General features: G+C 38.5%; 1 protein-coding gene across 8 annotated transcripts in view; it reads right to left on the reverse strand.

Annotated features, from left to right (window-relative positions):
* EXOC2 (exocyst complex component 2) overlaps window positions 1-14416 on the reverse strand; it is a 225168-nt gene that overhangs the window by 62171 nt on the left and 148581 nt on the right. For all 8 annotated transcript variants that reach the window (XM_049105967.1, XM_049105966.1, XM_049105968.1 and 5 more), the window contains 2 exons: window positions 11855-11971; window positions 2838-2979 (listed from right to left, as the gene is read on the reverse strand). In XM_049105967.1, coding sequence (XP_048961924.1) covers window positions 2838-2979; window positions 11855-11971 — 259 coding nt within the window. The remainder of the gene's footprint in view (window positions 1-2837; window positions 2980-11854; window positions 11972-14416) is intronic.

Consider the following 14416-nt stretch of genomic DNA (forward strand, 5'->3'; position numbering starts at 1 on the left):
GGATTGCTAAACTACCATGAAAGTTTGGTAGAGCAAAACTAAGACTTTTCTTTTTTCATGAAATAGTTTATGTACTTAAACACAAGGGGAGGTGCTCCAAATGAGAAAGGAAAAGTGGTCACCGGATGCCATCCCCTCTGCTGCCTTAGACAGGAGATGGAGGCAGGCCAGCCAAGGGAGAAGCAGGAATCAGGCTGGTCCATGAGCTCGGCTCTTTATGTCTAGTTCTTCAGGAAAAAAACAAACAAACAAACAAAAAAAAATGGGAGAAAGGACAAGGCAGTGACGTTCAGTTCACCAGCAGTGGGCTAAGAACAGGAGGGACAACACCTGGGTGGTGTGTGTTATCACCTTGAGTAGAAAATAAAGAGATTTTCTGATATCTATCCCTTGGGATTCTGAAACTTTCAGTCAGTGTTCTATAAAAATATTTGAATATTTTGAAGTCTGTGGATGTGTAAAGAATCTCCTCACATCTTTGTTTAAAAATCCTTCCAAAGTGGGGCAATAAAAAAGAGGTAAGAAAATATATACACATATAACGTATATGTAGCAAAGAATTGTGAGAGAGGTACAGGGGTTCAGAAAACAAAGAATCCTGCCAGGGTTGATGGGAGGAAGACCCCTTGGGAAGCAGCACCCCTTTCGGAGACGGGTCCTGAAGGGCCCGAAGCATGCCCAGGCCGGGGAGGGCAGCCAGGACGCTGGCAGGGGTCAGCTGCAGGGGTCACTCGTGCAGCCACTGAGCAAACACTTGCTAAGCAGCCATCATAGACCAGCAGTAGTTTAGGTACTGAAGATACAGAATTCAAGAGGCAAAACTTCTGTTTGTGAATGTGCAAATTTGTGGACTCTTCGATGGCATTTTCTCACCTGATCTGAATAAGGGTACTAATCATCACTCCTAGTCTAAGTATTCACGTTTCCTTGCAGAAGTCCTTGCTGGGAACGTGACATAGTATGTGGTGCATGCACTGTACCTTTCTAAAAGTCCACAGATATTGAAATTCCAAAAGTCATCTGGGCCCAAGAGTTTTGAAAAAGGGATTGTTGATCAAATTCACTTAAAGTGATAAGCAACCCACTAAGTAGGACCTCATGGATTTCGTGTTAATAAACTGAGCCAGGATAAAGGCCAATGCTGGAACCAGGTAGAGCCTAGCACCTGTAAACAGGAATCTCTGTCACGCAGTGAAATTCTGCTGCAGAAAAGACCAGCAACAAACTGAACTCAGAGAGACTGTAAATAATTATTTTACAAATAAAATGTGAGTAATTTTCACAGATTAAATATAAAACACCATGTCAACTGTTCACTGGCCATGTCACTTCTTCAGGTTGGTGGCTGCGAAGGTGATATTTAAGACCCGAATGACAAAAAGGAGTCAGTCCTATGAAGGTAACGGAGAGTTACCACCTAAGCAAAGGGGAAAAACAAACAAACAAACAAACAAAAAAACAGGCTTGAAGCAGTTAACGTGGAAGGATTTGGAAAGTCTGGGCAATTGTACTAACGTGTAGCTGGAGAGAGGCCATGGGGTGCATTTGTGGGTGTGGGCAAAGCGGAGGACACCAGGCCAGGGCCTGCCCTGCACTGCTTGGCACATTTTACTGTATGTAAAATGGGAAGATACTGGAAGGATTTTAAGATACTAATAGGATCTGATTTAAACTTTAAAAAGATATATTTGGGATATGAACTGTAACCCAGTTTGGACACAGTAAAGTATGTTTGCACAAAAGTAACAGAATTTAAGAAAAAAAAAAAAAGATTGATTGTGGCCAGCTGTAGGTAAAAAGCCCCAGATGACTATAATGGCTGTGATTTCAGAAAATAAAATACCTGTGGTTCACGTAAAATATCTTTGATTTAAATTGGTTTTTAGTTCTGACCTACGGCATCACTATATTGTTACCACCTAAAGTGAACACCACATAGTAAAAATCCAAAGGTGTTTAAAGATTAAACAATCTTATCACCACCTAATAAAAGCATTATTAATAATAAAAGGTGTTTAAAGCAATTAGGTAAAAGAACGAAGATTAACTCAAGTACATGGACAATTCACAGACACGCCTACACATATACACCTGTAAAGAATCTATGTGTGACATGAACATGACCATCCCCGTATAAGACTACTGCTACATAAAAATGTCATCAGGCAGCTTGGCTCTGTGTACCCCACACTATTCCATACAAAGGAATAACTATCTGGTCCATCAAAAAGTTTATTTGATTCAGTAAGCAACAGTAATTTTTAAAATACATATGATGAAGTGATAAGTGACTCTCATTTGATGTCACGAGATAATACGAGAACTGTGTCAGTCATCCTTCCGTGGTTCCATTTTCTCTGCTAAATTACTATGATAATCATACTCCTACACATTTTTCTTCTATCCTTCACCTTGTCAGCATTAATAATTAGGTCTTATACAGAAATGACCAGGTTTTTTAAGTAAACTTTTGATGATAGTCACAAAGTCATTGTATTAAACTGTCACTCACAGTCTATTCCATCCATGCAATAAAGACACATCCTGGGAAGCAAATGTGCATTACTAAAATGATCGGATATTACAAGGTGTAATTAATTATTTTCTGGAATTTAAGAATAGTTTCAAGCCTTAAGTATGAATAATGAAAAGTGCACTACGTTTCAAACTATCAAAAATCGGTTTAAGCCAGGAGAAAGTTAAAATCAGACTAGCGGGAAAAAAAATGGATAGAAAAAAAAGCATTTTAAGAATATACTAATTGATAAAATCCATATTTATTGACCTAGATGCCCTGGGCTACTTTCAGAGAACTGGAGTAACTTGAAACCATTTACCTGTTGGAGGTAGGCAGTCTTTCCAATCAAAATAGCCTGCATAAATTCCCGGTTCTAAGGAGCCAACGATAGGATCTGCTTTCAACTCGATGTAATTTTCAAAGAGTCTTTGGTCTAATTCTTTCAACGAGGCCATGCTAACCTATAAACACATAATAAAGAATAACTGAGTTTTCTAGTTGAGCATGAGGGAAAAAGTAAAATAATATAAATATGTCAGTATATTTTAGAAGTACTTATCAACTTTCCTACAAAAAAAAATCATGATTTTATTTATTTTCAGTAACAAAGACCCCTCTCTTAACACAGCTTATTTAACAAGGTTTAAACCTCATGAATGGACGATACCCAGAAAGTTCAGCCCACATGAGCTGTGAGTTCCTGCTGGTAATGGAAGTAGAACGGGGTGAGGAAGGTAGCCTCAGTCATCCACGTCTACTCCTGGTCTCACTGGCACTCAAGAGGCCAAGAAGTTGCCGAGGAGATGGGTAGAGTCCTAAATTTGGGAATAAAGAGTCCGTGGGCTCAGGGGCCTCTGTAGTGGACGAGGGGGGACTTGTCTGCTTCTATACCATATAGCCTGGCATATATAAACAGAAATGTGTGTCCCACACTGAAGTTCAGCTGTAGAAAAGACAAGCAACAACTTGGACTCAGAGAGACAAGGAAAACCTTTAAGGAGATTACATACAATACAAACGAAGACTTCGTGGAGAGAACACAAATGATTTTTGAAGCTAACAACTGAGTGACTGGGGGAACCAATGGTCACTACTGAGACTGAAACTAAGTGCAATAAGTACTTCAAAGCACAGAGTAAAAATGTAAAGAGGGGGACGCCCGGGCGGCTCAGCGGTTGAGCGTCTGCCTTTGGCTCAGGTGGTGACCCCGGGGCCCTGGGATCGAGTCCCGCAGTGGGCTCACCATAGGGAGCCTACCTCTCCCTCTGCCTGTGTCTCTGCCTCTCTCTGTGTCTCTCATGAATAAATAAATAAAATCTTAAAAAAGATGTGAAGCGGTGGAAATTAGGAAGGAAGAGACTTAGAAGATAAATCCAAGGACTCTTATATGAAAGGAAACAGAAATTCAAGTAGAATAATATGAACTATCACAGAAGAGATAATAATTAAACAAGCAACAGAATAAAATGTCCAGCTCTAAAGACTGACTTTGCGATTTGAATCGGCTTGTTGGGTTCTTGGCTAGACTTATGAGACACTGCAAAAACTGTTAAAGGGCCTAATGTCTAGATAATTAAGAAAGAAAAAGAAAATTCTTAGCTTCCAGTTCAAAAAAAAAAAAAAAAAGGAATTATGTATGTACAAAGAACAATCAGCCTGACATCAGATTTCTCGGATAGAACACTGGAACTTAAAGTCACTAGAATAATATCTACAGGAATAAAAGGAATTTAGTCAAAGAATCCTATATTGAGCCAAGGTGTCGTTTACTTAACAGAGTCCAAGAAACATACTTTTGGCTATGCAAAGATTCAAAGAATATGTATGACTCATTTACTGCAAAAGCGCTGTATCCTCAAAGTAGCAGACTGAGAAGGATGAACAACTGAGGATAACAGTGGCAGGTAATGAACTCCAAGTTCCCTCCTACCCTCCTTCATCCTCCTCTTTCTCTAATATTTAGGAACATAAACCTAAACAGATGATTAGACCGACTCTGAACATGTGAAATAAAAAGTATGACAACATAGAGGAAATTGAAAAACTGAAAAACAGAACTTTCTCAAAATGGCACACACAGTCCTCTATGTATTAAACTGAGTTCATTACCTAAAATGTGTCCACACAGGCATTTAAGAAAGAAATTTCACACACACACTTTTTCATAGGATAGAGCCTGAGAACATTTCCTACTTTGTTTAATGAGACAAGCAAAACCTGATGAGGATATTGCAATAAAAGAAAATTACAAAGCAACAGCAGCCCTCATGAACCAAAAACATAAAAATCCTAAGAAATTACTGGCAAATTGAATCTACAAGTAAATAAAAAGAATCTATTATAAAAAAGTGAAATTCTTTCCACAGATGACCAAAAAAGGATTTGATAAATGTCTCCTCCCAGCACTTAATTCAGGATTGTACTAGAGATATTAGTCCATGCAATATAGTAAGAAAAATATCAGGAAATAAGTAAAACTGTCTTTTCAAGACATACTCAAAAGCTGTAATAATATATGTATAATAACACAATATTAACGTAATACTTAATAAGATCATAGACCTGAGTGTAACAGCTAAAGTTTTAGGTGGGAAAAGCCTCTGGGAAAAAAATATTCAGGACACCAGACCAGGTAAAAATTCTGACAGGATATAAAAAGCATTAAACATTTTTAAAAATGATAAATTGGATCTCATCAAAATAAGAAATCTGTCCTCCAAAGATAGCACTGTAAAAACAAAACAGCAAGCCATAGTCTGGGAGGAAAAATACGTATCTGAAAGTCACTGATAGAAAGGTAAAGAATCCAATTAAAACATATGCAAACAAACTGGAAAAGGCACTTCCAGAAAGAAGATATCTGAATATAAGTATCTAAGGGTATAAGAAAAAGGGCTTAACATCATTATTTACCAGAGAAACTGAGTGTTTGTAAGGACAACGGGGAGCAACTGGAATCCTCCTACACTGCCGCAAAATGAGACATCCCCTCTGGGAACTATTCGGGATTCCTCATCAACTTAGTCCACGTCCGGCGATCCCAAGATGAGCGAGTACAGATGTCCACAAAAGACCTTCCCAGCAGTGTTCACAGCAAGTCTATTCATAAAAGCCTTAAGCTGGAAGCAACCCAACGTCTCTTACAATGACAATCATCAAACAAAACTGAGTCATCCAAACCCAGCAATAAAAGCAAATAAGTTACTTACAGAAACAACAATTTAGATGAATCTCAAAAATCATTAAGTCGGAGCAAAAGCAGCTAGACACAAAAGATTACTGACTGCATGGTTCCATCTTACGTGAAGTCAAAGAACGGGCAAAACTGATGTACGCGGCCGGGAATCAGGACGCTGGGGACAGGGAGCCCAGTGACTGGAGTGGAGCTGGAGGAAAATAGATCTCGACCTAGGTGAGGGTACGGGGTGTACGTGCGCATTAAAGCCGCCTGCTTGTACACTTAAACTTGTGTGTTTTATTGTATATAATTCATATTGTAATTAAAAAAAAAACGGTTGGAAAATAAATGGAAGAGGGGGCAGCAGTGCTGATGTCTCAAGGCAGAATTAAAGTCAACAGCACCTCATAAATTCTGTTGGAAGAACTCAAAAAGATAATTTGTGAAGCCTTTGTAGCACATTTAAAGTACACCACACACAAAAAAAATTAAAAAAATAAAGTATACCACAAACTCAGCTGTTATCATTACTATTACTGTATTATCACTATCATTTTTTTTCAACATGCCCAATTTTACTAAAGCCCAATTCACACCAGCTGGTGAACTCAGATGTTAGCTACGTTTACTTGACCCTACTATGCAAGGAAAAGGTCTGTTTGTCGCTAAAGCACTATCCAATAGTGATGAATAAAGTTAAATGAAAAACACCCTTCAAGGAAACCACAGTCTAACACGGAAGAAAGGCAAGAAAATATTGATAAAACATTCAGAGAACATGGCTTACGTTAAGGTAGACAGGGTGCTCGTGGGGCGCTTCTGATGGCCCAGGGAAAGGCTGTCTTAAGGGAGAAAAAGGTGCTAATTCAGTAATCATGCAATCAGAAGTAGATGTATTCACACACTCCTACATATGAGAACTGAGGAGCACCTCTTAAAGTGCTTCAAGCAGGGACGCCCGGGTGGCTCAGTGGTTGAGCGTCTGCCTTCGGCCCAGGGCGTGAGCCTGGAGACCCGAGATCAAGTCCCCCGTCGGGCTCCCTGCATGGAGCCTGCTTCTCCCTCTGCCTGTGTCTCCGCCTCTCTCTCTCTCTGTCTCTCATGAATAAATAAATAAAAACTTTAAAAAAAAATAAAGTACTTCAAGGAGCTGGTAATAACACTTACAGAAGAACAGAACGCATTAGGAGATGGCATTTCAGATGGAGGGACAAACAAGGCCTGTGACAATGTAGCACGGCACCTGCTTAGGCAGAAACATGCACGTGGAAAGACACTCCTGGGCGCACAGCTGACCTGCAGAGGAGCAAGCGTGCACGCCGGCCCGGTGCGGAGAAGCTGGCGCCTTCGGCAGATGTCTCACTTCCTCAATAATACACTCGTCTTCAACTCATTCGAAATAGTTAAAAAATAATCATTGATTTTAATGTTCCCAGTTTAGATTCTCTAATTTGCTATTTAAAAAACATTCTTGTTAAAAGTGCTTCTTAAATAGTACGCTTCAGAGAATGAAAAAATAACTTTAAAAACGTTAATCTCATTTCTAAGATGACAGAAAGAGTACACTGAACTGAGTGATCTCCACCGAAATAAAATCATCAAACTACAATGAGAACATCTATCCAAGGAAGTATGGGTAACTAGGTTCGTCAAATTAGGATGCTTCTTAACATCTTTTACAAATGGACGGCCAGACAAGTGGCAAATTGATATTACTCTGTGTTATTGAAACAGAACTTGTCAAATGTGGACAAATAAATGCCAAGTAAATAATTTCTAAAAATGAACTCTTAATCCCTAGTAACGGTGGCACTATTAAAACAAAACTAAGGGCAGCCCGGGGGGGCTCAGCGGTTTAGCGCCGCCTTCAGCCCAGGGCCTGATCCTGGAGACCCAGGGTCGAGTCCCACATCGGGCTCCCTGCAGGGAGCCTGCTTCTCCCTCTGCCTGTGTCTCTGCCTATCTCTCTCTCTGTCTCTCATGAATAAATAAATAAAATCTTTAAAAAATAATAAAAGAAAACTAAAACAGGATGAAACGGGATATACTGTCACCCTGAAACAGAAGGACGCATAACGTCTCTAGGACTTAACAAGAGCCATCATTGCCATCATTCCTCGCTTCCCTCACCTTCCGCTGTGGTTCTAGCCTGGTGACTTACCACTAATCTTTATCAAATTCCCCAAACTCTTCTTTTTCTGTCAATTTTTTATAGTGAGATTAACCGTCTCACATCTCATTATTGCGGCTTCTCGTAACTGCTCCTATCTTCTTAACAGGGATAGTCCTTTACTTGACTCTACATTATTTGATTTGGCCACTTACACAGAATGGTCTAAGGGGCATGGGAAATAACTTTACTGCCATTACCTCTTACACTGATGTTTGAGATCATACCAGCAGAGTAGGTTAGTCATTTTCCTTTACTTAGTAACAAAAATCAAAGAGCTTCTGGAAATGAAAAACAACTGAAGTATAATGTCAATACACAGCAAATTTCACCAAGATTAGATACAAATGAAAAAGTCAATGAGAAGAGAGAGCTGAATGAAATATTCTGAATCGTTAGAAAGAATTAAAGATTTGGAGGGTGGAAACGTGAACAAAAAATATAAGAGACGTGGAGAACAGAGTGGAAAGGTCTAACATATATCCCACTGGAGGTCTTAAAGGAGAGAATAGAGAAGAATAAATATTGAAAGGGGTTACAGCTGAGAATTTTTCAGAACTCAGGTGATTAAAGGTATCAATTGGAGTCAGGGGGAAAAAAGGCCAACAAAATACACCAAGAGACACATCATAGAGCAACTATGAAATATTACAAAGAAAATTAAAAAGATCTAAAAAGCAGCCAAAGAAAGACATAGAGCTAAAGAGATAGAGGGACATTCATAGCCTTAAATGTTTGTATTAAAAAGGTTGAAAGGTTTGGAATCAATCAGATACGTAAATAAAACAATTAAGCTAAGTGCTCAAATTACTGCGGCAGAAAACAAGGACATAAACAGAGATTAGTAAAGCCAAAATTTGAAAAGACTCTGACCAAGAAAAAAAGACTGAAAATATTAACTCTAGAAAGGGAACATAATCTTAGATGCAGCTGGAGTTGAAATAATATGAAACTATTATAAAACAATTTTATGCCAATAAATTTAGAAACTTAGGCAAAATGGACAAAGTACAAGAAAAATACAGATGACCACAAGTAACAAGAAGAAAGAGAAAACTACAATGGTTCTTTAACCATTAAAGAAATTGAACCAGTCATTAAAAATCATCTCACGAAGAAAGAACCACAGAGTTCTTATAAATATCCAAAAAAATAAATAAGTCCAATGTTATATAAGCTGAGAGGAAGAAAAAAGGGATATAATCTTTAATTTGTTTTACATGTTAGCATAAACTACATGCAGCAACGTGGATAAATCTCAAAAACAATTCTGAGTAGGAAAAACAAGTCACAGAAAAATACATACCATATAACCCCGTTGATGTTATTTAGAAACAGGTAATATTAAACAATGGATTATTTAGAACCCACAAAATGCAGATATAAGTGTCCATAAGGGAAAAAAGATGATACAGATGCGCAGGGAACAAAGGGTCCTGGGGAATATGCTCCATTTCTTCAGCCTGACGACAGGTGTGCATGTGTTCACTTTATTATTCTTCTATCTCACACCTACATAATCTAGTTTTTGGTACAGATAAAAATATTTAATACAAAAATACTTGAAAATAATTTTGTAATGTAGAAAAGAAACATACCGTGTTACACTGATGGTGATGTAACGTGTTGACAATGTTATTCTAATGTTATAAGCAAAACTCCTAAAACACATAGTATTTGTGTCCTATTTAAATATAAAATTATAATATGATTTTGACATAACTTAATTAATTAAATATAATTAAAATTGATTCTACTTTTGAAGAGGAGGCTCAAGATGAAGGGAATTAGCAACTGGCCATTTTTATGCCTCTACTGGTAGAAATACCTATAAGAAAGCAGGAGGAAATACGCGTTGAAGAACCTTCGGTAAACTACTAAATCCTACCTGGAAAGCGGTTTGCGAGAGTGTCTAACGTCTGGTGACACTAAGTTAGAAGCCCCTGGTGAACCATCATTTCCAAGGGCAGAAACAGGGTCACAGAATGGATAACAAACTGTTGTGTGAACAACGTGCCCCCACGGGTTTTCTGGGATCGATGCCTCTAGAGATTTCTGTCGTCTGATAAGGGAACTATGAAAAACAGTGGCGGCTGGCAGTATTTCTCCATTAATGCAAGAGATATTTACTTGGTTGGCATCATGAAATTAATGGATCCACTCATAATAAATGCAATCAGCACAAATGTTACCATCTAAATCCGATGGATGATATACACTGATTCATTCAATATGCAACCAAATGATATTCAACGCTGGTAATAAAAAATGCTATTCTGAGTGTGAAAAAATAGTCCATCATTTATTCTAAGCTGTACCCATGGATCCAACATATTACCTTGGTTTTCAAAATGGTATCAGCAACTCTCTCTAAAATAAATAAGTAAATCAACCTTAAAAAAAAAAAAAAAGGTGGGGGGAGCACCCAGGCACAATCAGTTAGGTGTCCACCTCTTGGTTTCAGCTCAGGTCATGACCTCGGGTCCCGGGATCTGGCCCCAGTTCAGGCTCTGTGCTCAGCAAGGAATCTTCTTGAGACTTTCTCTCCCTCCCCCTCCCCCCACCATCTCTTTCTCAAATATATAAATAAATCTTTGAAAAAAGATTTAACAAGACTAGGAAGGGTATCTGAGCCTACTTGTCTGTCAACTTCATTTTATTTCTTTATCCTGTCAACTGAAGCAGTAGGTACTATTCCTAACTTTGTAAAAACCTAAAGAAAACCAAACTTACTGCTTCTGTTATATGCAATTCCTAATCATTTATTTTTTAAATGATAAAAACCCTGTCCAATAAATAAATTTGTGTCACTACTACTGTTACCACACAAAAACAAAGTGTTCACTTTCTACAAATACTAATTCTTTACTGCAGGAGAGCACCTTGCAATTCTCAACACAAAAATTTCTGGAAATAAACTCAACATTTGGCCTTACAGCCTTAAGTCATAACATTTCTCATCAGGATGATTAATCTTTACGAAAAGGCAGGAAAACAAGACAGAGCCACCCACTTTGACATTTTCATTCTTTGAAGAAAAAAAAATCCATTTCTAGTTCACAAACTGTAACTATCATTTGTAAAAATATGCAATCCATCAACAGTACTTTTTGATTACAAGATTAACAAGATCATTATCTTTCTTATTTTCTGCACTGAGAAAACTGTAAAAGTGGTTCTAGCTTAGTTTTACTTAGAAATCTGATAAACCTTTGCCCAAGAACCAACCAACCTTTAATAAGAAGGTCATTTCATTTTTCAAGTAAGCAGAAGTTGGTTCTTTTTCCTTTCCTGCTTACTTGAAAAAATATAAACAACAAAGTATAACATCTGAAAAAAAAAATCTGTTGATTTATACAGCATTCATTTTTGTCTGACTTTGCTACGTTCGTGGATTAGAGAGTGGAGAGCAGTAGTTTCCAGGTAAGTTACTGAGCACCCGATAGCTGTTCTACGCCAGTCTCGTGTGTGTCTGTGTCTCTGTGCTGGAGCACCCGTGCCCTTGCCCAAGCAGCAAAAAGCAAAAGCCTCCTGTGGTCATCGGGAAAGGGGGAGAGGAAGAAGAGGTGTGAAAAAGCAGGGGGAGCTTTACTGCAGGCTCAGGGAGTCTGCTCATGGCTCTAAAGTCAAAGCTCTAACCTAAAAGGAAACAAATCTGAGATGATTCTTAAGATTTGGGTTTGATGCCTTTCTTCCTATCTCTCTGCCTTCCTTTCAGCAGCCTGGGTAGGGAGTAAATCAGCTTTTGCCTTGAGAAAGCTTTGATGTAGAGAAAAGAAGACATTAAATTAATGATTTAAGGGGAGTTATAAGAAGGGCAAGAACCCTTCAGAGTCAGGGTGGGGTGAAGATGGGCAAAGAATATGGCTGTGGAGGGGATAAGGAGAAAAAAATATAGGACAAGCGAAAGAGAGAGTGTACTAAGAAAAGAGCTTGGAAACTAAATTGATAAAACCACCAACCTGTTCATATGACATAATTCGCTTACCTGTGTTATTTTCTCTATTCCCTGGAAGTTATGCTTTTCAAAATGTTCCGCTATATTTAGGAAGGTGTGACGTTCTAGGTAGCAGCAGTTACTTAGGACTATCAAAAGTCTCTGTTCCTAAAAGCCAAAACAAAGGTTTAGAAAATTACACTTACAGGAACAAACTGGGTAACGGTTATCGTTTGTTAAATTTAACTACAATTTCTTCATGTTTACTATCAATATTCAATGTTTTGTTTTTCTTGGCTCCTTTTCCCCCCAATAATAATATAGAGAGAAATAATATAATTCCATAATTTACTAACTGCTTGTCATTACATAATGCACAGAAGAGTCAACTAATGGTGCCTTTGCAATTTAATATCCATAAGGAAAACCAGTTCATTAGTAAGGTCTGATCGGCTGTTGTTCTTATGAAAGGGGTTCTACTTTACTGGTTACTCTAATATTTTCTGTAGCAGAAAAAAGCCTCAAAAATGCGTGTTTTAAAATAACTACAAAAAAAAAAACCCGCAAAAAAAAAAAAACCCCGCAAAAATTCATAGAAAATCAATCATAAATTTTTCATAACTTGAAAAAGAGTTATAATGCCATCCACATGATGGGTTCCTCCCAAAACTGGGCCTTCACAGATGTCTTTTATGTAGAATAGTTTTCCTCTTACGGGGAGTGATGGACAGAGGCAAGGGGACCCCCCCCCCCCACAGCATCAAGTCACCAAGGGGCTAGATGTGTTCTCCGGGGTTCTAGCCAGCTTTAAAGTGATTTCTCATTACAACTGCCAGACCCCAGGAATGATGAATAAACATCATTTTACAGTTCAGAAGAACTATTTTTGTAAACAGAATTCCAGGAATGGCCGTTATCACTGCGGCTGTGGCTCACCAAAAACACTTTTCCCGTGCTCCCTCAGTGTGAGAGCATTCTCCAGAACAACAGTGACTAATTTAGAGCCTTGATTTAAGATCCTCTGACTAAACACTAAGGCAAAACTACTTTCCAGGAAAAATTTTCAACCGTATTTTGCTTACTATTTTGTACATGATCTATGTTAAAGTCAATATAATAAATGTGAAAAATAGAGAGATACCTGTCTTGAGTTACACTTTAAACTCCATTGCCAAGCCCCAATAATTTCATTTAGCTCCATCAAAAATTTTAAAACTTAATAAATTTTTTTTTATTTAAAATATTATTTTCTTTATTGCTGGCAGAGTATGGCCCATTCAATGTTTTGTTTTTGTTTTGTTTTTTTATTTTGGCCAACAAATATAATTAAAGGGCAAGGGGTTATTAAAGTACTTTCAAACAAATGAAAGGCTGTGAATGGCCTTGAATTAATCTATGCAAGGAAAATAAATGATAAAACAAGGAAAAGGGATTATGGTATGCATAATTCCTTCACATTTTGTGAATAAATGGCCAGTGAAAGCCAAAAAGAAAGCATTAAGCAGCACTTCATAGGCACACAGGTCAGGCTGGGATATCTCTTTGATTATTCTCCTTGTAATCTGCATGTTTGTTTTTTTTTTCCCCAAATGAAAAATAACTTGAGTGACCTTAAGTCTTACTCTTGTAAGTGCATTTTTCTCCTGAAATCTAACCAATCAGAAGAAGTGAAAATGGGAAGAATAATTGAACACTACCATAACCAAATTCTTAAACTTGAATGATTAATTAAAAGCTTACTAAGAACTTAGATAAATATGTACGTTCGAAAATGACAACTCCACCTATCCAAGGCAGTACTCGCCAGTTATGCATTGCTTCAATTATTTCTCACAGACTCTCTGAGATGTAGGCACTACCATTCCAATTTTGTCCAGAAAATTAGACACCCCCAATGACATGCTCCAGATTAGTTAGTAAGAAGACAACCAGGAAGCAAACTAGTGTCTCCTGACTCCAAACCTGGGCCATAACTGCCTCTTTGCTGGATTATAGAACAGGATGATCTCAATAATCTGGGCCAAATCTAATGCGATATCATCCAAATGCAGAGAACATACAAACTGAATTTGGCATCAAATGAACAATTTTAAGGAATAAAACGGGAGAGATACGATCCTGGAACAGCAGAAGCAAGTATGAAGCAGCCGGGGTGTGGCTGACATAGGCTCACGGTGAGTCCATGGAGACTAACCTAATGCACCCTTTGGCTGCTTCCCAGTTGCCAGGGCCACAGCCCCGCCCTGTGCTCCGCCCTCTCCGCCCTCGCGAAGGACACTGGTGGGCTAAGAGGAGAACCACTGCCCCTCCACTAGGAAACGCTGGAAAGATTTAAGGTGTTAGCTAAGAGGAAGGAAGATTCCGAGCTCACACAATGAATGTTTCCAAACGAAAAGATGGTCCTGCCTGTAGAAATTAGGCTCGTTCTAAAGGGCAGAGAAAAAAGGCCCAGCTGGCCCAGCAGCTCTTAAGGCCCTCCTCAATTTAGGAAGTTCTTTCCTCCAGCCTGCGTCCCTCTCTGCTATTCTTTCTATGTTCACAGTGGAGAGAATGGTTTAAGCTCTACATCGACCCCCTCCGCTCCTAGTCGACCTGTACCCAAGGCATACGGGG

This window comes from Canis lupus, chromosome 35 (assembly GCF_003254725.2).
Source record: "Canis lupus dingo isolate Sandy chromosome 35, ASM325472v2, whole genome shotgun sequence".
Taxonomy (NCBI): Eukaryota; Metazoa; Chordata; class Mammalia; order Carnivora; family Canidae; genus Canis; species Canis lupus.